At 40.6% G+C, this 25,213-nt stretch overlaps 1 protein-coding gene across 2 annotated transcripts in view; it reads right to left on the minus strand.

The window, feature by feature from the left end:
• LOC117461979 (ephrin type-B receptor 1-B) overlaps nt 1-5,532 on the minus strand; it is a 179,212-nt gene extending 173,680 nt beyond the window's left edge. For both annotated transcript variants that reach the window (XM_034103977.2, XM_034103976.2), the window contains exon 1: nt 5,260-5,532. In XM_034103977.2, the coding sequence (XP_033959868.1) occupies nt 5,260-5,320 (61 nt within the window). In that variant the 5' untranslated portion in view covers nt 5,321-5,532. The remainder of the gene's footprint in view (nt 1-5,259) is intronic.
• Between the last annotated feature and the right edge of the window lie 19,681 nt (nt 5,533-25,213).

Consider the following 25,213-nt stretch of genomic DNA (forward strand, 5'->3'; position numbering starts at 1 on the left):
AAAGAATGAGAAAACGCACATTTTTCACACCATCATCCTTGAGTGGGAGAAAGCTGGGTCACTGCCCCCAATCAATTACTAGTATTGCCTTTTCCCGCTAGGTGTGGCTTGGAGGGCTATCTCTAAGTTTGGGCTCTTGTAGTGCACATCAAGGCCTGCCAATTATGTCTGTGGGTGGGTGTGTGCGTGTGCATGTTGTCGTGCGCTTGCCATTTTAGAGAACTGGCTTTACCAGGAAACAGATGACTCACACAGTTTGAGGTTGAACCGTCTCAGGAGCGTCACCGCTCTCACTCCTGCGCTCTAATGTGTTTCGTATGTTGCTGATGCTGTGGGTCTGCTTATCCCACAGATTGGACAGATACGGTCTTAGCTCTCGTCCCACAGTCAGCCACCTGCTCCGATAAGGGAGAAGCACGAAACAAGACGGGTGGAACCTTACACTGCTGATAGCATCTCGTCTGCAAATCTCTGGACACAGCAAAGTGTGGAAGATACTGGGGGACAACACAGTAAAGAACATGACAAATCGGCTCAGCGAGAGGAAGAAAACAAGACCCTGGAATGGAATAGAACAGGACACACTGATACGAACATTCAGTATAGTGCATGCTGCTCTCCTCTCTCTTTACACTCTCCCTTGATACCATTCTCACACTGAGACGTACACAAAAATGTGCACATGCATACCAGCCCCCAACCTGCATCCACCATCTGGCCATCCTAAGGCTCAGATGTCTCTGGGGTAAGGTGAGCTGTAAGGGGGACTCTGTGTGTGTATATGCGTTATTTGTGCATGTGTGAGTGTGTGTCTGAGAGAGAGAGAGAAACAGAGAGATTGTGGAGCCAGTGATAATATCATCCAAGAGAGAAAATAGGAACTATACTGTATCCAGGAAAAAGGACCTGCACAGAACACAGATTGTTGCCACATTGCCTGCATTGCAAGCACAATATGATCACATAAAAGGCAGTACAACACATGTACAGCACTGCAGGTACATGTGCTGCAGGAAGGGTTTTCACTATAGGGTTCGTCATACCTGACGAGGCCGCGTAAGCACACCTTAACACCAAGTACTCTTTTCACGGTGGACAAAATGAGCCTCTATTATGGGATGAGGCTATGTCTGCGGCCCCTGCCAGCCATAATGGCTTTCGCACTCTATGGACGACACAGGCACCCAAACGTACAATATACACACCCTGGTACAAAACGAGTGTAAAATTGAATTCTACTTCAGGTGGTCCCAGATCAGCAGTAGTGCCCGTGGCCAAAATACACTTGTACACTCATGTGAGCACTCACACACACACACACACCTATCCTTCATGCCTTTACTACTACTACCTCAACCCGTGGGCCTATGTTGCACTTATATGGTCATTCTTCTTTTTTCTAACCATTTGAAATGAGAGAGCAGGGGAAAGGAGCAATCTTGCATTCACATCCATTAGAGACTCAACGGGACTCTTTTCACAGGCTGTCTCCCCTGCACAGCTGGTCAGCTCACCAGCACACACAACTCACATCATCGGGTAGTAGAGCATTCTTAACTCTAATACTACACTCGCTGTGCAAAGCCAGTCTATATTACTAGCAGCTCAGTTTCCAACGCTAGATTGAAGGCTGTGAAGCAATTACAAACCATTCCAGTCTGACCCGATACATGTTGGACCAACATGAGGACTTTTATATGACGATGGGACGTGCCCCTTAGAATAAACTATGTTTAACAAGGTGTAAAATATATAAAATGAAGCTTGATTTTTCAACTGCTGATTTTGGTAGATATTTCAGATAAAATGTGACATTTGTTAATGTCCCAATTCTTGTTTAGAAATGCAAAGCAACCATCAATAACAGCCGAGTGAGTGGTCCCTTTGTCCAATCAGGTGTATGACGGTTTCATGGTAATATCTAAAGGGAAGCAGAGAACTGTGAATCATCTACTGTGCACCCTATTTGAACTGACAGTTGTCTCATGCAAATGTCTCTTCAGGCTCGCCAAACCACAATATATGGATCAAGATGGTGGACTGGCATTATTCGTGTTAGCTCGGCAAGGCTACAACAAGTTAGTTTTAACTCAATTCCAGTTTACAGCTAGCCAGATTAGAACACCTAATAACTATAATGTGAAGTGATTTATGAATCCCGGGAGGCTGATTCTGAACTCTCCACGCTGGGGTCCGAGCAGTGGGTCGGTTAGATGTCAGAGACCCTGGAGCTAAGTCAATGCCTTGCTCAAGGGCACTTCGGCAGGACAAATGCTTGCTCGGATGGGGGTTGGAACATGCACTTCAACACTCTGTCCTCTGACCTTACTAATCCATATGAAACACTCACGCCAACACTCCTGATTGATGTATATTAACAGCGTTATCTAATGCTTAAGCTATTGTTTATTCAGGAAGCTACAATATGCCCCATTTCATCCACTTGGCCCCAGAGGATGAAGAATTACAGGTACTTAACACAGCATCCTTAAGGACCAGTGGTTACAGCAGACTACTAATGTTCTCTTATCAGACGTATACTTAATGCTGTTGCCGTTTTACCCCAGTGTAGAATGGCACAATTATACAGTGCATTTATCAATGTCGGATAACTGAGACAGTGTGGAGCTTCCAAAGCATCTTTCAGTTGCAGGTTACTCATTTGTAAAAAAACGTGTACGGTTTATTTTCTAAAACTAGCTGACCTCCCTCCATCTGTCTCTCTCATCTTCTTTATGTCTCCCGGTCCATGTCTATCTTTCAACCGCTGTTTCATCCCACTTCCTCCATTCCTCTTACCTCAACCACCCAGTTCCAGGCCGCTAAATGAGCGGGCTTATCTGAGTCTAATTGGTTTAAGGGCAAACAGAAATAAGCAATGGCTCTCTAAGTAGGGGAGAATTACTGCTGCTGTTGGCAGGAACCATCCGCACGCCAAAGAGGAAGCGAGCAAAAGAGGAGAAAAGGGAGACAAGAGAGGAATGGGGAGATTAGTGAGGAGAATTATAGAAGACAGAGTGGGATAGAGAAACAAGGGGGGAAATGGAGGTGAAGAAGAAAGTCGGCAGAGAGAGGATGATGGGAGAAATGGAGAGAGAAGACAAATGAGGGTGAAACAGAGCATCGTACATGGTTCTTATTCTAATGTCATGCAAATCCCTGTCTTTCCTCTCCTCTCTGTTAGCCCTTTGCTTTAGGTTTGAATGCCCCTTCAATAACTTGTCAGTGACTGCATTTATGTTTGCAGATTGTATGCCTTCATGTGTGGGATGTTTTTCATTTGTGTGCACTGTGTGGCTCAGTTTAAATAATCCAAGTTATACAAAAAACTGTTCACCCATCTATCCCTTCATCCTGCAGTTCATCAATGGTGTGTGTGGTGTTTACTGTGAGTGTAAGAAAGTCAGGTTGTGTTTCTGTTCATCACAAATGTGAATCCATATGCTCCTTGCTCCAAAGTTATAAACACACACGGTGCACACACAGATCTCTGACATTATTGGCTGATTTAGACAAGTAATCAGATTAAAATTGACCGTAGAGGCAGGAATAATGTGGTCAATGGCTCTACTCCTTCTCAAACACACACACACACACACACCAAAATAAATAAAAAAGCAACAGATTGGAGTTCAGATTAGTGAAGATTGTAACCTGCCCATGGGACAACCTATTTTCAATTAGTGACCAAAACAAGGAAATCACTGTTATCCTTGTTACCGAGGTAACTTCGGGGCCATCTCCCAGCCCATCTGTTACTTTCTGATCTCATATTTTGGAGGACAGATCTCACACCCATTTCCTAGCAGGGACATACCACTCCCTTTCGTCCCTCACATTCTGATTTGACTTTCTGCTTTCATTTCACACTGGATAAACATTTTAACTTTCAAATATGTATCCCTTACAGAGGTAGCAATTTGGGCCTAAGTTTCCATAGTGGTGTTGAAATCTGATGAGCACAAAAAAGAAAACCACCGCCGAATTACAGAGCACAGCCTGAGCAGGGAGCAGCAGGAGCAGAGTTGTAAATGATTAAAGAGAAAAGCTGCATGTGAAAAAACTCATTTTATGTGTGCTTCTAATTTACTTATGTATGCTATTGGGAGGGGACATAGACCACCATGGGAAGCTGGTGTGTTGTTCTATTGGAAAGGATGAGCTACTGTAAAATAAAATGAGAGAAGAAACTATATATATATATATATATATCCATGATGCTGCCGGGATATCCATCCATCAGCCAGTGTTTGAGGCTACAAACCCAGTGTTCGGTCCCCAGGGTCCAACAGCGGAAATGAAAAACATGTTTAACTGAGGAGATATAGCTGCTAGTGACACAGCCGCTTGTCCATATGAACGTGCGTAAAAAGGAAAAGAGGAAAGAGATGCAGAAAGACAAAGAAAGAGAGAGGCAGAAAGGGAGATGGATAGAGACAAAAAGATACAGGGACAGTGAGAAAATGGGAGAGGCAGCTGAGCATTTGTTGTTGATGTTTTTTTAATAAAGCGGTTGATTTCAAAAATTCAAATTGAAAATGTACGCTTGCATACAATCCAGGTTAAAGGGAGACTTCAATCAGTGCAATCCACAATCTAAGACTTTGCCCAGCAATTCAAAATGCCACAGAATGGTGCTCAAGGGCTTGTAAAACCAGTATTTGATGTGTTAAATCCTATACACAGTCTATGGTTAAATCTAATGAAAAAACGTGACAGGAATCCTTGGAGGTTTGACAGGCATTAACATTGCCTCGTTTCCTACTGAGCATTGTTATGGGATGATGAAAATCTAATATAACAATTTATAGAGGGCACTCAGCCTACTATATAGAAAGACTTGAGAGTAAGACTAAAGTGTGTTCTTCTTTTTTCGTTATTATTTAACGCTTTGGAAATATTTTTCTCGTAACATTCATGTCATAAAAAGCTTATTAAACTGAATTGCACAGAGTGAGGACAACAGATTTACGCGCATTCACTGCCACTAACAAACTAACGATTAAATACATTTAAAGTATAGTTATTCACATGGACAAGTAACATCAGTGAAACCCAGCGGAGCGGCAGGACGGCCGCTCCAACATAAAGGGATAACCAGGGCAATATGCGGCGATCCACGTGTATGACATCCCTGTATCCCTATGCCTGAGGCACAGCGCTGCCCACCAGAAACCGCTGCGAGCATCCCCAACACAGCGCGTCTTGGGAAGAAGCATTTCAAATCTATAACAAGTTGAATCCCAATTTCTTATTTACCTTCCATCGCAGAGGATGTGATGACCAGCACGCATAAAAGCGCAAACAAATCCACTGTCATGGCAGAAGGGTAGTCTCCACAGCCTTTCCCCAAATTACCAAGACGCACGGTGCGCGTCAAAAGAATCCCTCAGTTGTCAGAGCGGTACTCCAGCAGATAGCCCGTGTTGTGAGTCACATTTCAAGCCGTAGTAAACAATGTGTGACAACCAGCGACGGGGAAGGACGGAGTGTAGGGGCTTAGGGGTGCGAGGAGCAGGGGGAGGAAGAGGAGGTGGGGGACACCCAACATTGTATGCTCAAATCCCCATTAGAGCGCGGGAGCCAATCACCGATTGGGAGCTGAACTCACTAACCAATAAAGAGACCGCCACTCCGCCCCCTCGCATTGTGAAAACACAAAACTTTTCCTTGACCTATATGAAACGGCGTCCGCTTCACTGAAGGGAAATATCGCCCCCACGTGGTTAACTGCAACTACTGCATCTCAGGCACATACAGAGACAAGCCTGCCGCCACAGGAGACCATCTAAACGGCTGTACACTAGTTCAGTGGTCTGTCACCTCTGGATACAAAATAATTCAGTTTGAACAATTGGTAAGAGTCCCAAATGACCTACTCACTTCCCAGAAAAGTGTGTTTATACAATTATGTTTTTATCAAATAAAATCACACGGATATTTTGCAAAATAAAGTCTCCCTAAAGTCACTGGAGCTTGGTATTTTACCCCATTTTTTATTAGTAAATGAATATGTTTTGGCCGCCTCCCCAATGTCTGAAGTAGCCACTCTGGTTCATTCTCCCCCCCCCCCCCCATTATGTTCACACAAATGCTAGTCTCATTTGCAATGAGAATATTCCTTAAAAGCTTTAGCAAATCAACTGCATCTTCTAATGGCACATCAGCTCCCTCCCCATACCTCTGTCCCCCCTTTTGTGTGTGCGTGTGCTGCAACAGATGGTACACACAATGGGCTTTTTCCCACAGGGACACAGAGGAGCGAGGTCTTCCTCAGCAGAAGGGGGCAGTTTCCGCCCTGTGGCCCAGAACCATACACCTGTCTTGGGCTGATAATGTCCCCAAAGGTCCCTGGAGCTAAAGAATTGGGGTGGTGTTGTTAATCTACAACCTGAGTGGGCCTGTTATGCCCGGGGCCACTGGATGGCCTAATACTTCAGTTCTGTCCCTTCACAGTATACTTGCCCAAATACTTTTTATCTACTTTACTTTTAAGGACTTAATGAATGGGGAAAAAAGTATGGGTTTTCATATAATATGTAGTGTATAAAATTAAAGCATATCTCCTTTTTTACACTGTTAGAAAACATTAAAGGACAAACACTGTTTTTCCAAAACAAGCCTGGACTGTTTACACTGCATCCATCTTTTGTACCCCTTTGGCAATTAAACTCCCAACCTTAACAATAGCAAAAACACCAAACACATTGTAAATGAAAAGTGACTCACAGTTAAAATTGTTCCAACTGTGGCAAATACCAGCAGATGAACTGGGGCATACGCAGGGCTTCAGGAGCATAAGGCAGCGGTTGCTATCTTGGGAAATCAGTTGATGAGAGCATTTGTCATTTTTAATGGTGTGGTGAGGAGTGGCACTTTAGTGTGACATGGCACGGCACAGCATGGCCCCCAGTGCTGGCTGCTAAGCGACCCGTGATAACCACCTGGCCTTATTTTTCAGCAGGCCAGTCAGCATCACCTATGGTCTCACAGGTCATCTCCAAATACAGGAGCAGCGGAAAATAATCTGTCCCTGTTCGCTGTCCACACCCAGGGGGGAAGGAAGGAAGGAAGAGTATGAGGGGAGTAGGGAACAATGGTGCTGCTGCTGTAGCACATCCTCCCTTACAATGCACACACAGACAAACGCATGAATACAATAACACAAATGTGCGTGCAGTTGTTCACCCATACAGCACTCAGATAATGATCAACACAGAACCACACAAGCACTTGCCTACTTCAGCTCAAGAGCCTCAGCCCAATACCAATACTGAGCCCAAACACATTGTAGAGAGCCTCGCATCCTGTGGCCTGATTTATATCGTGTGGTTAAGCCTGCATGTGCAGCATCCCAGTTTTATTATTCTTCATTCCTCCATTTATCTGTTCAAGGCCAGATTAAAAAGGCAACCTATCAAGTCGGGATATTCCTCGACTTTAGTGTGATTAAATGTTTTTCCATTCTCTGCATTATGTGAGCTGACCCTTAAGTTATTGCGCTTTTGACCTGTAAACATCCTACCGCTATCTCCCCCGGCATGACCAATGTGCCATGACCTTTACATTCCTCCTCTCTGTGTTCTGTTTCCTGATTCCCGTTACTGGAACAAAACTATTGTACTGTTTTCAGTGGAGTCAGGGCGATCATACAAAACAGCACAGAGAACAGAGAATACCTCATGGACAGAAGCAGACCTTTTAGGAAGAAAAGGCAAGTGGTTTTTGTATGAAAACAGTAAGGTTAACTCTGACACACAATCATTATTTAGATACAGCTGTGGAAATGCAATATATTTGGGGAGAGAAGATTTACACAGCAAAACAGCTAAAATATTATAATGGTCCGGAATGAGAAATGCAAAAAACAGACATACATGGAAAGGTGTGAGAGATGTTACCCAGAGACCACAGCAGCTGCAAAGGTTCGTCTGGTGATGAATATAAATGCATGAAAATGAAATGCCTAAGTCAATATAGAGACAGTGCAGGGACCCAGGTGACAGAGGAGTGCAGTGCTACACCCACCCTGGGGGGCTGGACTGGTTATTAGGCTGGGCTTTAGCTCCATCCATCTTCAGGAGTCTGGGAGCTGGCCATTGACAATATGAGTGCAGAGCCAGGGCTGAATACAGATGTGCTCTGGTCCAGTGTTCCCCAAATAGAGGGTCAGGACTATCTAGTGTCCCAGCCATGTCGTACTTTCTGGGTCACAGCTCAAGAGGGGCAATGGAAAATAGGTTTGTTGTAGGGGATGCGCGATGGTTGGTTAAGTTTGTTTTACTATGTTTAAACAGCAAACTCCAAAGACAATTATCCTCAGTGAGCTAAATATGTAGATATAGCTTTGGCCATGTCTCGCCAGCTGCACTCAATCAGACATCTATGAAAAGTTTGAAGGTTAGTGTTGTGCTTGCAATAAAAACTCACATAAGAAACAAGCGTAGAACAACTCTCTGACAGTAGGTCAGACAGGGAGACAGGGCAGCTAAATACAGCTCTCTCATTAATCTGCCAATGATGCCAAGACTGATGGTACCTGTCCCCTGCTATCAGCGCACAGACACTTCAGAGACATTCATTGCACTTCTCTGACACAGAGTGGCACACAGAAAAGACAGAAACAGGCACACAAACCCACTGCTGACATGAAAAAAGAAAAATAGATTTAATAAATGTTTACGCTTTTGTGTGGGGAAGCAAGAGAGAAAGAAAAAGAGGGATTACGCTCTGTGTCTCCTTGCCGAGATGAAGCGGAAGCATTATTTGCTTTAAGTATTTGCAGTTTGATTAATAAGTCGCTAGCTCACGTTCATTTATATTCAAGATTCAAGCTCTTTACTTCAACATTAATCACAACAACAGAATGAGGAGATTCTGCTCAGCATTGAATGAGTAAGAGCACCATTAGAGCTCGTCAAGTGTGAGCGCGAGTGTGTATGAGAGACAGGGATTGACTGTGAGTTCAGGCCATGTTCCTACTTGTATTCACTATTGTTCAGGTGTACGTCTGCGCGCGTGTGTGTGTGTGTGTGTGTGTGTGTGTGTGTGTGTGTGTGTGTGTGTGTGTGTGTGTGTGTGTGTGTGTGTGTGTGTGTGTGTGTGTGTGTGTGTGTGTGTGTGTGTGTGTGTGTGTGTGTGTGCATGATTTCAAACTTAAAGAGGGGCATGTGGTGTGGGTGACACAAACCCAGAATGATGGATAATAGATTGGTGCCTCCCCCTCCTCAGTCACTCTGCTCTGTCAGCTGCCATAGGGTTTTCTGTCGTAGACAAGGTTCTGACAGCAAGCACCAAATCCATCTCTCAAAAGGTGCCACCAGTCCAAAAAACTGTGGATGACACACAAAATCATGCAAATCCAACATCAATCAAAATCATGCACAGCCTCTATAGCAATTTACTGATTAATTATTTTTCTTCTTGATGGCCATAGTTATTAGGATGCATTCATTTTCTCATGATTGGGGTCTTTAATCACAGAAGAGGTTAATGGGGTTCTCATTCATGTCCTTGTTTACTCGCAGCGTTTAAGAAAGTGTCCTATTAACCGTGTGGCCTTAGCCCTCTCCGGTGTGATACATTTTTCAATTTATGCACCAACCTTTCACCACCTCCTTCATAAGAGGTGCCTTGACAACAACAACATTTGACACATGGTAAATTGTTTTTTTGTATCCCTGAACATGTTATGGTGGGGCCGTCGACTGGAGAGGCTCAAAATGGAGTTTTCTGGCTACACAAAGGGACATTTAGGAGGTGGACTTGTTAATGAGAAAAAACAAAACTAGCCTGACAGCTCATCACTATATGTCAGCTCCATGTGACAGCCTATCCCACTCATTCCTCTTCTAGTTTGTTTCACAGGGACACCATCAAAATGCATCCCTCTGTCTCCTCAGACCTGTCTTTTTCTCCCTTCCTCTGGCCTGTGACAGATAGTTGGGTACAATCTATCAACTTCAGTCTGCCTCAGTCATGGCCATTGCTTTGTGGAGCCACGTATGGACAGAACAGCACACATACCTAAATCCGTCACACTAAATGGGATAATCATCTGGCAGTGGAGAGGGAGAGAAAAACCGAGGTCAAATCAATCTGCCCTCTGTCTGCCATACACTGATCCCCTGTTATAGGGTGACCTCTGCAAAACCCAGCAAATGAAACTCCAGTGCTGCATTTGAATACAAAGAGTGCATCCCTTAGTCTGGCTTCAGCATAGTGGATGAGAGCACTGACTAACAGATGGACTCACTGGTGGACTCAAATGTTCCTTCACATGAACATTTCAAATGTCTCTTTTTTTCAATGGTAGACCCTCTAGTTAACAGTGTAGTGATACCTAAAAAACATACATTTTATCGAAAAACGTTTGACCTTTTGTTAATAAAGTAATAAAACGCAATGTATAATGTATTCCATGATGCACTGTTTCTGAATGCTCTTAATGTTTTTCATTTTTCTTAAGCACTTTGAATTGCCGTGTGTTGAAAGCTGCTATATAAATAAACTTGCCTTGCCTAATAATAAAATAATACTTGATACCATCATTGATATTTATGACCCAAACTCAATACAATGGAGGTGGACGTCATTTTGTTTTATGGTAGTCAAAGCAATGTAAAATTAGACATAACATTTCAACAGCAACAAGCCTTTCCTGAATGTGCGTTATTGCTTTGAATGCTAATATTAATAATTGGTAGTTGAATTCTATATATGTCATATAACTATTTGAGAAATATAGATACAGACTAGGCACAGTAGAGGTTGTTATGCAGTTAAAGCCCGGCCCCTCTTCTCCAAGCCTGTTTAAGTCGAATTCATTTGTTCATTTATTATATGAGACTGGATCCATTTAATAATTAATTAAAGATCTATTTGTTTTGCTAGGGAAACTTGCACATTTTGTCACACATGCAAATAAGCAAATGCTGTGCACACAAAAAATGCCACGGCTTCAATGACTTGACTTCTGTGAGAGCAGAAAAGGACAAAGGGATTCATAAAAAAGCCATCAATAGGTGTCATAACAGCAATGCTCAAAGCTTTTTGCTTGGATGACTGGAAGTGTAAAAAGATATTTGGCGGTGGGACAACAATGCACTTAGACATTTGTTATTTGGATAATGACTTCATTTAACACAAGCACACATCAGTTATGCCGTCATGCACACGTGGAAAAACACTAGGGAAGGGTTAACACACATTGACCTGATGATATTACCATTGACCTTCACATCTTTTTTTTCTCCCAGCATGCATCATCAGATCAATACACATTACTGCCAGGTGATGCTCAGAGTATTATCGGCCTGTTGCAGGCTCAATGATAGGGCACACACACATTCATGCACGGAAATATGCAACACAGCCCAATTTAAATTCTAAATGTCAAAAGCTTGTACACAGAATGTGTGTTATTTAAGGAATGACCACTGTAATACAAAAACTGTCACTCAGCATTGACTTGTTGACCATCACTAATAGTTAATCAGTGTTTTAAGTTATGTGGTTGGAAGCAAGGGAGAAAAGCAATGAACAGTTCCAATACAATCTCCCTCACTGTATCACTCCATAAATAAATTGTTGGGAGTCTGCCTTTTTCTCTTATTCTGCCCTCTCATTTAAAGTCTGCCCCCCTACCACATAAATGCAGGTGGCCCAGTCATCTCTCTGTTGTTGGTTCAATCTCTTTATCCAATCAGAAGCAAACCCCATTACCATACAGTTTCCCAGTCAATGATTTCTCATTTAGACCACATTCCCCAGATCCTCAGCTCATTGAGGGCTTGATGGATGACCTGTCGAATATGCATATGTACATGTGTGTGTCTCTGTGTGTGTGTGTGTGTGTGTGTGTGTGTGTGTGTGTGTGTGTGTGTGTGTGTGTGTGTGTGTGTGTGTGTGTGTGTGTGTGTGTGTGTGTGTGTGTGTGTGTGTGTGTGTGTGTGTGTGTGTGTGTGTGTGTGTGTGTGTATAGTTTGAAGACAGAGCTTACCCAGGGCACACGACAGCTGGAAGGAGGAACAAGATTTAAAGGACCACTGGGTGAGTCCCCCTGAACTCCCAGTTCTCACAGCATCTTCATCAAGTGTTTTCACCAAAAAACATATGCAAAGATTTCCTAACATTTTTACAATCATCTTCATTATGGATGTTATTCTCGTCTATCTTAAATACGCTTTGTCATTTATATTTATCCTGAAATCATAAGGATACTACAAAGTAACAACAACAATGGTCTGGCTTACCTATTTGTTAATTATTGTGTTAAATTGTTACATTTAAAATTATAACCATAAAATGTTATTTTTCTTTTAATAAGGTTCAATGAGTGGCATTCCATAGTCACACGTTGATTTAGTGCTTGTTTAATTATTTCCTGTTAGAATAAAATGTTAAAAACTGAAAGTATACACTACTATCATTTTCAGTATAGTATACAGTACTGTATACTATATGCAACATCCTTAATACCATTAGTTTGTGGTATTAAGTCACTGAACTGAGCACACTTAATCTTGAATGTACTTGAACGCAATTGCAAAATCAAATACATTTGCCATAATTTCATGGTGTATAATAAAGTACTATTTATAGCCACAGTAAATCTTATTTACTATACTGTATCATCATTTCACTTTATTAGAAATACTCTTAAGAGGCCAAATCAATTCTGATCATGCCTTAGCCAAAGGAGGGGGTGACCCTGAAATGGATTTGAAATCCTTAGCAAAGCTCTCTAGCCACAGACATCACAATAAGAAAAATGGAGAATAAACATTGGTCTAATAATTTTCCAGGTTCTTTACATTTCAGAAGCGTCTATGACATGTCACTGCTGACTTTCACTCAGTTATTTTGTTCTGCTTCTCACAAACATGATATGAAGTATAACTAAGATAGATTATATGAGTTCAAGGTCTTAGGGGGCTTAACAAAGTGGATTGTCCTATTCTTTTATCCTCCGAGGTAGACAGTGACAAGTTCAGCAGACTGACCCCTCCCCACAGCTCCTGCCACTCCTCAAGGAGCAACATGACAACTGAGAAGGTCAGGGGGTCAGAGGTTATTATGGATTGTTTCAGGACACATAAGACGGTTTAAGTACCTCTGGGTTGCTCAAATGTCAGCTGTATTCCTGAAGTGTCATCAGGAACCGTCCTCTGATGTCTTTGTGTTAATTATGTATATCTGTGTTGTGTGTGCAGTATGAGGAAAGCCTGCCTGTTGTTACTGCATTCCAGCTTCCCAGCATTGAGTGAAAACACATCCTGTGGTGCCACATGACACTTGATTTACTGCTGTGATCTGTCATGCTGTGATGCCACAGCGCCACCTGGCTGATGCAGGAATACTACTGCAATGGAGAAAGCAACACACATATTGAAGCTTACCACTAGAGGCTTGGTTATGCTCATGGGATATGGTAGAACATCTTCTTGAGGATACATAAGCTCTAACTTTTTTAACGTAAACAGATAGAGTGACAGTTTTCTTGAAACAAAGCATGATGAAAACAACTAAAACATTTTTTTAATAATCTAATGTAAGATAATACGATGTCACTATCTTACTTGTGACTTGGTGACATATTTTTCAGGTCTAATTCAAAGGGAGTTTTGACTTTTTCAACCATCTTTTTTTTGTATATGTAATTTGCTGATGCTGACTACTCTTTAGAAAAATATGCTAAAAATTTAAATATAGATTTTTTTTTAGATCGCATACCCTTTTTGGTTACTGTTAAACATTACTGTTATGTGTAATTAATTGATTCTCCAAAATGATTGAATAGAAGCTTCCAAGTCATGTGACGCAGTGACTTCATGCAGCATTGTATTATTACACTGAAGAAATGGGACACAGTATTTGTTGTTGAAAGTCTTGGATGTATTCAGTAGTTTTCATTTCCTGTCATGTAATTTATCTAAATCAATTCTGAATTGCATTTATACACTAGCCAAATAAGACAAACATATTTGTATTAGATGTTGGTCTATCTTCTATTACAGATTAGTATTTGAATGAAAATTGACCATTGTTTTAGTTGAAAAGTATGAATTCTGTTCAATAACTCCTATGTCATGTGACCCATGGACTCCCAATCCATACCAGATATAAACATATATGAATTGAGATATACATTAAGACTATTTTCATACAATAGAATAATTCACTAAAAAAGGTTGTATGTCATATTTATCCAGCGTAGTAATACATTTCTGCATTGATTTAGAGTCATTAGGTAGCATAATATGCCACCTGGGCGCCTCCCTAGGGAGGTGTTCCAGGCACGTCCAGCTGGGAAGAGACCAAGGGGTAGACCTAGGACCAGGTGGAGGGATTATATCTCTTCGCTGGCCTGGGAGCGCCTTGGGATCCCCCAGTCAGAGCTGGTTGATGTCGCCAGGGAAAAGAAAGTTTGGGGCTCTCTGCTGGAACTGCTACCCCCGCAACCCGACCACGGATAAGCAGGAGAAGATGGATGGATGGATGGATGGATAGGTAGCATAATATTGAAGCTTTTTAAAAAAAAAAAAGTTTCCTTTAAAAATGGAAGAGTATTTCATAACAAATGTTTGTCTTTAGAATAAGGTGGACTAAAATAAAATGTACAGAGGTGTGTCCTACTTGTCCAGTGTAGTTGTACAATGCTGTGTTCATTTGAGTTACTGGGTCACTATACACCTAAGCTATTGATGAAATAGACTTCTCAATAAAAACTGCTGAATTTGAGTATTTAATTGGAATCTATTGAAAAATAAATGAAATTATATTTCCGTCGAATACATTTCTGAACGAAAAAGGTGTGCCACAAATCTATTATACTTGATGAGCAAGTTTGCACAATGTATTTAAAAGAGAATTTGGTTAACTTTTCTTCAAATGGTGATTTATTGACGGTCCCTAAATACAAGTTAGAGCCTGTGGTCAAGAGCAAGTGCGAGCTAACCTCTGAATGCCGACATTGTGTGAAAACTGAGAAAGAATATAGCCCACCGATGTGAATTATTCAACCTAAAACTATCTTCACTGCGGTTTTCCAACAATGCCCGCCTGTGTGGGGTTAGGTACCAATACTGTAAAGATATGTACCTTATTCTATTGTTTCCAGGGCCGTTTCTAGCTTTTTGGGGGCCCTATGCAAGATGCTGTTTGGGGGCCCTAGTTTTGACAGTTTTTTAAATACAATGGGGGGGATTCCGAAGCCTTTAAGATGATCTGTGGAGATGCATCAATCTGTTACACTTTAATAGGAAAACAGGCTAATTTCACGAAAACCAAGCAATTGAAAATGACAGAAAATGATATTAAAAAGGTAAACAATAAGGCTCCTCTATGTCAATAAATGCAAGAGATGCAGCATTTTCTCAACAATGTTTAATTTACATTTTTCATCTTCCTCAGACGTCTGTCAGCTGTCTTTATTACCCCAAAAACCCAAGCCACAGCTTTTCTATCATTGCAGTTTATTCGTGTTTATATCCTACATTGGATTTGTAAGCATATAATGCTTCACCGAACACACAGTGGCGACTGGTCATTAGGGGCAGGGCACAGCCCCACCTAGTGTCAGCAGAAAGTATTACAAATAATGATTACAAAAAAATGCAAAAAATAAATAACAAAATATTAGGGCTGTCAGTCGATTAAAATATTTAATCGCGATTAATCGCATGATTGTCCATAGTTAATCGCGATTAATACTCTTATCAACATATGAGTGGACAAATATGCTTTATGCTAATGTTATTATCATTTGAACAATGACAAATATTCTAATGAATATTAAACAACACCCTCTGAACATTACAAATATTCGCCTCAATTCAACATGGAACCTCTCATTCAATAATACAATACAAATGGTGTGTGTGTGTGTGTGTGTGTGTGTGTGTGTGTGTGTGTGTGTGTGTGTGTGTGTGTGTGTGTGTGTGTGTGTGTGTGTGTGTGTGTGTGTGTGTGTGTGTGTGTGTGTGTGTGTGTGTGTGTGTGTGTGTGATGGATCGTTGGAGCTATGTGCAACTCAAGGCATATGCTCGAACGGGAGCTGCCTGGACGCTGCAATCATGTTGCGCGCACTATCCATGCTGAGTGTGCTGACTTTTCGTACAATGTCCCACTGTCTGGCTGCCTGCATAAAGTCAAGTGCTCGGCACAGTTGTCGGCGAAATGTCGCTCCTCTGTTTTCATTGAAACAGCTCCTTATATCCGTTAGCGCAGCTAGCTAGCACCAGATGCTAACAACAACAATACACCACATGTAAGGTCTCTCTCTTGCTCACTCGCGCCACACATACACACACCCTCCCGGTCCTCCCGATGGCCAGCAGGAGCGGGGCTGTCAGCATCAGCTTGTAGATGGTATTTTAAACTCGATGCGCTCTGAAACTACGGGGAGGCCGAGGACAAAAAATACACATGCGTTAATCGCGTTAAAATAATTAGTGACGTTAACTTGACAGCCCTACAAAATATATAAAATATATTTTAAGATCATGTTTAATCATCTGATTCGTCTGTACATTGCTGTTTTAGTCTGTGTTCTTCTAATTAGTGTCTACAGTGTGTGCCTATTGAGCTGTTTAGAGCCATGTGGGACAAAACCCGATCATGCCCCTCCCTCTCACTGTCTAAGTGAACGGTGACTACACTGCGCATGCTCAGAGTATTGTCCTATTTAATGTGTGTGGCAAAAAAATAATGATCATAGGGCAGGGGTCGGCAACCCGCGGCCCACGGGCCGCATGCAGCCCTTTAAGCCCTCTGCTCTGGCTCCCTTGAGCTTAGACAAAAATAAGAAGGAAATAAAATAAAAGTATTTGTAGGACTATTTATATTTTGTTGCATGGTTGAAAATGTTTCGTATCTTGTATTTTGAGGTGATACTGTGACACATAAATAAAAAACAAAACGGTTTTAATTAGGTCAACTAAAATATGCGTCACATCCTGCTACGGTCCTGCACGAGCGCCTTTTTTTTTAGGCGAATAACCTGACCCAGAGCCATATAAGGCTCTGACCTGACCCCCGGCTCGATGAGCGAACTATGGATAAATCAAATAAACGTACCGGAGGAACACAGGATTTAATTCTGTGTGGACAGAGTTATATGCTTTCACAGCAAACGATGCTGGTTTACCGGTATGTTTGATATGTAGAGAGAAGTTGTCAACGGTGGTGCAGCCTTTATGTATCGAGGAACAACAAGGGAGAGGAAGACAGCTGACGATCTTCAGTCATAATTCAATGAGGTATGTAATTTATTTCAGAAAACACTTTTTGTTATATTCCATGGAATGCTCTTAACGTCCCGATAGCAATGAATATATATATTATTTGACAATAAATACATACAAAAATTAATCTCTGGAAGCCGTAACGCTGTAAAAAGCACGACCAATCATCTGAGCCGGCCCGGCTAAAATAACTGGATTGCCTGTCAGCCTTCCATCTGTGCACAAACGTATCTTGTGCCCTCATTGGTCATGTGCACGTTCGTGTGTGTTGGAGGAGGGACTCTGTAAGAAAGTCTGAAGGAAGAGGCATATTTTTCCCGGTTGTGTATTTTCAAATTCTAGCGCACTCGAGCTGATTTCTCCATTCTTACCTACCCTACCTTTAACTCTTTTTAGGGTGAAGCTCTATGTTTTATTTATTTCAAAGTGGGCCCATTTTAATAATATATTTTTTCCTTCAAATGTGCAGAGGACTCCCCAAGTGCTGTGTTTAATTTATTTTAAAGTAGGCCTGTGTATTATTTTTTAATTCTCCTTATAAGAGTTCTTTGTTTCTTATTAGAGGTTAACAGTTTTATATCATATAATAAATAGCCTAATAAATGCAAAAAAACTGTAGTTTTTGTCTGATATAAAAAAAAAAAACTATGAAATATGTTTTGCGGCTCCAGACAACATTTTTTTTTGGAAAAAGGAGCAAAATGGCTCTTTTGGTAAAAAAGTTTGCAGACCCCTGCCATAGGGGCACTGAGCTGCCATCCCCACCATACGTCATCTCACATAATTCAGAGCTGATTGGCTGTAAGTACGTGTGCCGCGAAAAGTGTGGTGTGTGAAGATCAGGTGAAGAGGAGGAGAGAGATGCAGCCTAAAACCAGGAAGTAAGCTGCGCGTGGTTTCCCTCCACAAAAAAGCAATGAGATATTTCTCCATGGGATTTTAGAAAATAGCTCAAAATAAGATCTGTGGGAAACGTACCTGTTAGATAAATGCACGTTTTGTTCAGCCGGATAATATCCACATGTCTACCCTACTTTTATAATTTTCTAATCATAAATCTATCGACTACATTTATGATAGACTTTTGAAACTACAAGAAGATTATTAGGACTTTTACAAAAAAGTAATATAGATTTTTGTCCAGAAGGATAGGCAAATGGACTTCATCTTCAAGTCAAGGTAAGACCGCAATTTTATTGAAAATGGGATCTTACTAAGAGAGAACAATTCAATATTTAAATGATAAAATTAAATTTGTTGGGTATCCTTTTGTTGAACTGTCTGTTTAAAATTAATCGAAGCATCAGACAAATAAAGCTTTTGAAAATAATATTATATTTTGATTTAGGTTTGTAAACCTGAAGAGTCAGTGCCAGTGCCTCACCAGCCATGAACCTCACTGCAGAAGCTTATACTGTATATAGACATCTACGTTTTTTGTGCCCCACCACTTTTTGTACATATAGAAACGCCACTGCGAACACAGGAGGAGGCTTGGCTGTCTACAAATAAAGACGGCTCATTTTAATTCTCCCCAAATATATTGAGGCTGAACCTGAACTTTGAATTCTCTGCTCCCATCATAATCAAATCAAATCAAATTTTATTTCTATAGCACATTTGAAAACGATTTTCGGTCGAGCCAAAGTGCTGCACATGCAGATAATAAATAACACATTACTACCGATGTAAACAGAAGAAAATAAATTACAACAGCAAATATAAAAATCAAACACAGGGAAGTGTCATGAGTCGTACTCTGCTATGATTAGAAGGCCAGGGTGAAGAAGTGAGTTTTTAGTTTTGATTTAAAAACCCCTAGGGTCTGGGCCGACCTCACATGGAGGGGCGGAGTGTTCCAGAGCCTAGGGCCAGCCGCCGTGAAGGCTCGGTGCCCTCTGGTTTTAGCCTGGTTTTAGGCACTACCAGTAGCAGCTGGTCAGCAGACCTTAACGCTCTGGCTGGGGTGTAGCGCTGGAGGAGTTCAGCTATATAGGCCGGAGCCAGCCCATTTAGTGCTTTAAAAACAAATAAAAGGATTTTAAAATCAATTCGGAACCGAATTGGAAGCCAGTGCAATGAGGCCAGAATTGGGGTGATGTGGTCACGCTTTTTGTGGCCAGTGAGGAGACGTGCCGCTGCGTTCTGCACTAGCTGCAGGCGTTTAATTGAGGCCTGGTCCATACCCACGTATAGAGCGTTGCAATAATCGAGTCTCGAGGTCACAAAGGCGTTGATAACTCTCTCCAGGTCTTTGAAAGATAAAAAAGACTTGGTTTTGGCCAATACTCTTAATTTAAAAAAGCAGGATTTCACTACGCTGCTGACCTGCTTGTCGAATTTAAAAGTGTTAGTAAAAGTCACTCCAAGATTCATGACCGAGGGAAGGATGTTTGTTTTAAGAGGACCCAGAATGTCAACAGAAGAGGCTGGACGTTGGAGTCCAAAAAAGATGACCTCAGTCTTGCTCTCGTTGAGGTTAAGAACATTTCTGCTCAGCCAGGACTTCATTTCTGTCAGGCATCAACTGCTGTAGTGAGTGTTTGTCATTTCCTTTGAGAGGCAGATAAATCTGAACATCGTCAGCGTAGCAGTGGAAGGGAATGTTACGTTTTCTGAGGATTGAACCTAGGGGCAGTATACACAATAAAAAGAGGATGGGGCCCAGGATAGAGCCTTGGGGAACCCCACAAGTAAGAGGGGCCTTTGCAGAGGAGAAGGCACCTAGCTGCACTGAAAAACTGCGGTCTGTCAGGTAGGACCTGAACCATGCAAGGGCAGAGCCTGTGATGCCAGCGGACTGGCAATATTGGCGATCTTGTTAAAATTGTGAATGCAGAATTGAAAATACTATGTAACTGGTTTGCAGTTAATAAATTATCCCTTAATGTGGCCAAAACAAATGACATGTTATTCAATACAAAGTCTGAGAGTAGAAATGACTGCATTATACGGATTTGCAATACAGAGATAGAAAAAGTTGGTACATGTACATTTTTAGGACTGCTTGTTGACGAAAAACTCAATTGGAAGCACCATAATCAATTATGTACAGACTAAACTGTCAAAAACAATAGGTATTTTGTATCATACTAAGAACATTCTTGAAGAAAATATACTCTTTATAACAGTCTATTTCTCCATTACCTTTACTACTGCTCCGAAATATGGGGAAACACGTACTCAACAAATTTACAAAAAATAATAACATCCCAAAAAAAAGTATTACGAATAGCCCGTGGTGTTGGTAAATATGAACACACAACTACCATATTAAAAAAAACTCAATCTATTAAAATGTGTTGACATAGTACAGCTTAAAACAGTACTGATTATGCACAACATTCTCCATAAGAAAATGCCTAATAACATTCAAAAGCAGTTCCAAACCACAGCGTGAACATATGAATGTAAAAAAAGTCACTTGAAAATAAGTGTTCACAATGTTTATATGCAATTATGCATATATTATTATTATTATTATTATTATTATTATTATTATTATTATTGTTTTCCTGCCCTAACTTTTATTTAATTTTTTCTCCTGTTTTCTTTATTTCTTTGTACTGCTTCATTTCTATACGTTTTTCACACAATAATGCCGCTGTATTTGGATGATGCACGGTAGGGCTACTTTCCACAAGCTATGCTTCAGCCCTCCCGCTTCTACTAATTTTGTTCATCTTTGTGTGTATGAATTAAACATTTTTTGTTTTTTGGATGAATAAAAAAAAAAAAATACTTTCAGCTTGGGGAGAATTTAGGAGCACATTTTTGGATAATCGGAACGCAACCCTTGTTTGGCAGGCAACTGGGGTTGCGTTCCGATAATCCAAAAAGCAGCTCCTAAGTTCTAACCCTATCTCCTATTCCTTGACCTCTGAGTGAAACGTCACGGGGTTAAGGGATAGTGGATAGGAGAATTCAAAAGGACTTAGGAGAAGAGACTGCGGTACTTTAGAGAATCCGAATGCACTTTCACTATCCGACGTGTTTATGATGCGCCAGCGGACGTCATGAATGTGCGTCTGCTGCTGTGGGGGAACTATGGAAACTACAGTTTTCTATACAGCGGACTACAACATGGATGTTTAATAAGAACGAGGGACTATGTAAACTCATCTAGAGACTCTGCACCGTGCTCTGATGCTGTTGTTTTATGCTTTATGAACGTGGACAACAGAAGTTGGAATTGAAATAAAAAAGGAAAGTGAAATGTATGCTCGTCACCCTCTCCCTCCGGTCCACATTAATACAAATGATCCCAATACGTATGATTGTATGAAAATATCTTAAAATCAATACAAATGTATTTATTATAAACGTTAGTCCTTACCATCTATCACTGTGTATATCACCATTCAAACATCTTTTAAAAGTTGAACAAACCCGGGGGCCAAATGCGGCGCGCTGACCATTTTGAATCGGCCCTCAGTAAATTCAAAAAGGATAATGGAATATGGCCCACAAATGAAACTTGTGCTTATCTTATAATGTATTTCTTAAATATAAATGTAAACATATATTACACAGTAGTATTCATGTGTAAATAAGACCACTTTTCAAATACATTCAGTCAATTCAAGTTGGAAAGGTTTTCTAACATATCTTAGTTGATAAGAAAAGAGCCCAATGACTTATTTACATAACAAGCTTGACATACACCCTTCCTATTTCTCCTTGTTATAATCAATCTGAGGCTTCTGTTTTATGGGATGAGTTGCCAACACTCACAATCATAATTGACCTACATTTGATTGATTATTTTGAACGCCCCACGTTGAAAAAAGTTTGGACACCCCTGGATTACATAAACTGAGTGAAAACCTACCTGTTTTATGTCAATTAATTGTGTGTTCCCTGTCAGGAATGGCCGCAACAATACAGTTGATTATCCAGAATTGTTCATACAATATCATCTGATTTTGTGTTGGATATTTTCTAAACACATGTTTTTGTACAAGTAATTTATGTTTGAGGAAAAACAGGAAATGTTATAGATTATCTTGACTACAAACACACAGATTAAACATATTGTGCATTTTCTTAAAGAGTACTTTGTGTCATAGTTTAAGCACAATATTTATTTTGAAACCATTTATTTTTAACAGTGGCAAACTTTTGTTTTTAAATTAAACATAGTTAAACATTTTTGCTAGAACCAAATTTAAATTATCATATACAGCTGACAAAACATTTTGAGTGTGGCAGTTATATGATATTAAAATAAAACGTTCCATGCTTCATTTAAAAACACTTATTAAACCCAGCATCACTAAACACACCTTGACTGACACTGCTCAGGGTGCAAGTGGCATAACTCTTTGGCCACTATGTGTACACGTCTAAGGTAAAAATAGTACACAACGTTTGCGCTGCATTACTGTTAGTTATACTTAACAATGATGAACAAATATGTACAACAACACATCTCATTCATCTATGGTGGCTATAGTAGCTTACTTAGGAGACTGTGGCTGCGAGGGAGTGCGGTCGTCTTTCCACCAGAAGGTTGTGGGTTCGATCCCAGCCCATGCAGTCAACATGTCGATGTATCCTTGGGCAAGATACTTAACCCTGAGTTGCTCCCGATGGCATGGCCAACGGTGTGTGAATATGTATGCGTGTTAGTTCCAAGAGTTATATACACTGCTCTGTATGAATGGGTGAAAGACATGTAGTATGTAAAGCGCTTTGAGGGGTCTTATATAAGTACAGTCCATTTACTTAGTTTATTGTAACTGTTGGCTTAGAATTGGTTATAAATTGCAGCTGTTGTCTTTCATGCATTGAAAGTTTTGTCAACTTTGTCTTTTACAATAATGAACGCATAAGAACAACATCATATCCCATACATTTTGGTATTTGCCACACAGTCAAATCCACATTGGGGCTATAGCAGTTTACGTAGTTTATTGTATTTGTTGGCTTAGTATGTTAGTAGAATTGGTTAGAAATGTGTCATTAATACATTTAAAGCAGTTTTGTCAACTTTGTCTTTACAGTCATATTTGTTATGTTATTAAGAACACATCACTTTCATCCTACTGTAACTTGTCTTTTGAGCAATCAAATTGTCCTTAAAGTGTTACAAAAGCCTTTCTCCACTGGGTGGCAGTATGTGCATTTGTACTGTTTCACCAGGAACTGTATCTGTGTGAGGTTTTATGTAGTTTGACTCATCTCATACTCATATTCAGTCATCTGATCTGACAGAGGCAATGATGTGAAGCCCTTGATCTCAAATGTAAGTACTGATGGAAAATTATATAACAACTCAGACAGCTCGGTTCTAGAGATAGCTGAGAAAAGAAATCGGAGAGCAAGCAGGAGGCTTTAGTTAAATTACAAGGCAGATCAAAGGGTGAGGAAAAAAAGTTGAGAATATGTCTGAGCACATTTGCAGCCATGTAGGGGTTGTTGGATCGAAAACAGCCTCTAAGTATTTCAACTGAACTTCCACACTCTCCCTTTCAATATTTTACACTTTGTTGTGGAAACCTGAATTCTTTCTTTGTGTTATCCAAATTAAAATACATTGGACCTGCTGTCAAAGAGAGAACGCTAATGTTCTTCACTACTCCAGTATAACATTTATTTAGCAGCCCAATTATTTTTCTCTCACACTAAAATGGATTCAACATTTTATGGGAAAGATCATAACCCTATATTTATAACATCTCTGAAAATTATATAAATTAAAAGGGTTCATAAGATATTAAGTTCACAAATCTGGTAGCATGGTACCGTATAAGGCACGGTGCAGCCTAAAGGAAAAGGCACTTCAGGGTGTACTGAGCTGAGGAGATTTTATTGACAAGTGTTTTGCCCTGTTGAGCTGATATTTCAAATATGGAGACCGTGTGTGTAATGGTTGTGAAGCAGTCAGTCATAAAAGCGCTGTGAACCAAAGGGCAAGCTGAAAGCCAAAAGGCTGAGAATAAACTTGGGTGCATGTGTGCAGCTATGTGTGCTGTGAGCAAGGGAGAAGGTGAAAAGCTTCAGACACAATCAATAGTTAGGAATAGTAATGTGTCTCCTGTATGTGTGCACAGAAGCTGAGGGAAGGGGACTTGAATAATATAATTGTCCCTCCATAGGGAGAACAATGTGCCCTATCACTGAGTAGAACTATATTAAGTGTGAGATTGATTTTAAAAACAATTTGAGAGCTGGGATTGTTAAATGTATTCAGACACACTCTGAATTCCCATGTTGTGACATCAAACAGCCTCTGCTGTAAAGAAGGTCGACCTACAAGGACAGATCCTGTGTATTTTAGCAGTGTTTAGAGGCAGATAGGGTGGCACTTGATTTATTTTGACATACTTTAATATTCATAATCTTCAATAAACATTGCTGCCCTGACCCAACTGCATTTTAAGTTTTTCTCAAGGCATTTTTCATTCCCATAATTTGTAACCTCATGACAGACATGGAAACATTGCAGCTCCACACTAGAACCACAAAGTATTTAGCTGGTGTTCACATACTGGAAACACTTTGTACACAGCAGCTCTGTATGTGAAGCGTGGCATTTTAGTCTCCCATAGGATCATGGTCAAGTACATCTTGTTAAAACCATCCTGAGGGGGGTGATCGTTCCATTGTCTATACACCAAAACAAGACAAAGCACTTAGTGTGCTCTCAACATGTGGCTGTTTTTTTCCGGTGTGGCAATGCTCGACAAAAGCTGTCATCTCTGACATCATCACTGGAGTGCATTGGCCCTTTTTAGGTGGCAGTGTGCCCCGGTGCATTCTGGGACAATTTGAAGAAGACCAAACACATACTTAAGAAAGGTAAATACAATATATTTGAATGTTGTGTGAGTTAAGGGGTTTGAGAACACAATGTAAACCATTTTAAGACCTTCCAGATATGAATCTAAAGCAAAATATATTTTTCTCCATTTCTTATCTATCACAGACCACACCCACCATTAAAGACACAGGACACAGGCATG

The sequence above is a fragment of the Pseudochaenichthys georgianus genome, chromosome 17 (genome assembly GCF_902827115.2).
Source record: "Pseudochaenichthys georgianus chromosome 17, fPseGeo1.2, whole genome shotgun sequence".
NCBI classification, from domain to species: domain Eukaryota; kingdom Metazoa; phylum Chordata; class Actinopteri; order Perciformes; family Channichthyidae; genus Pseudochaenichthys; species Pseudochaenichthys georgianus.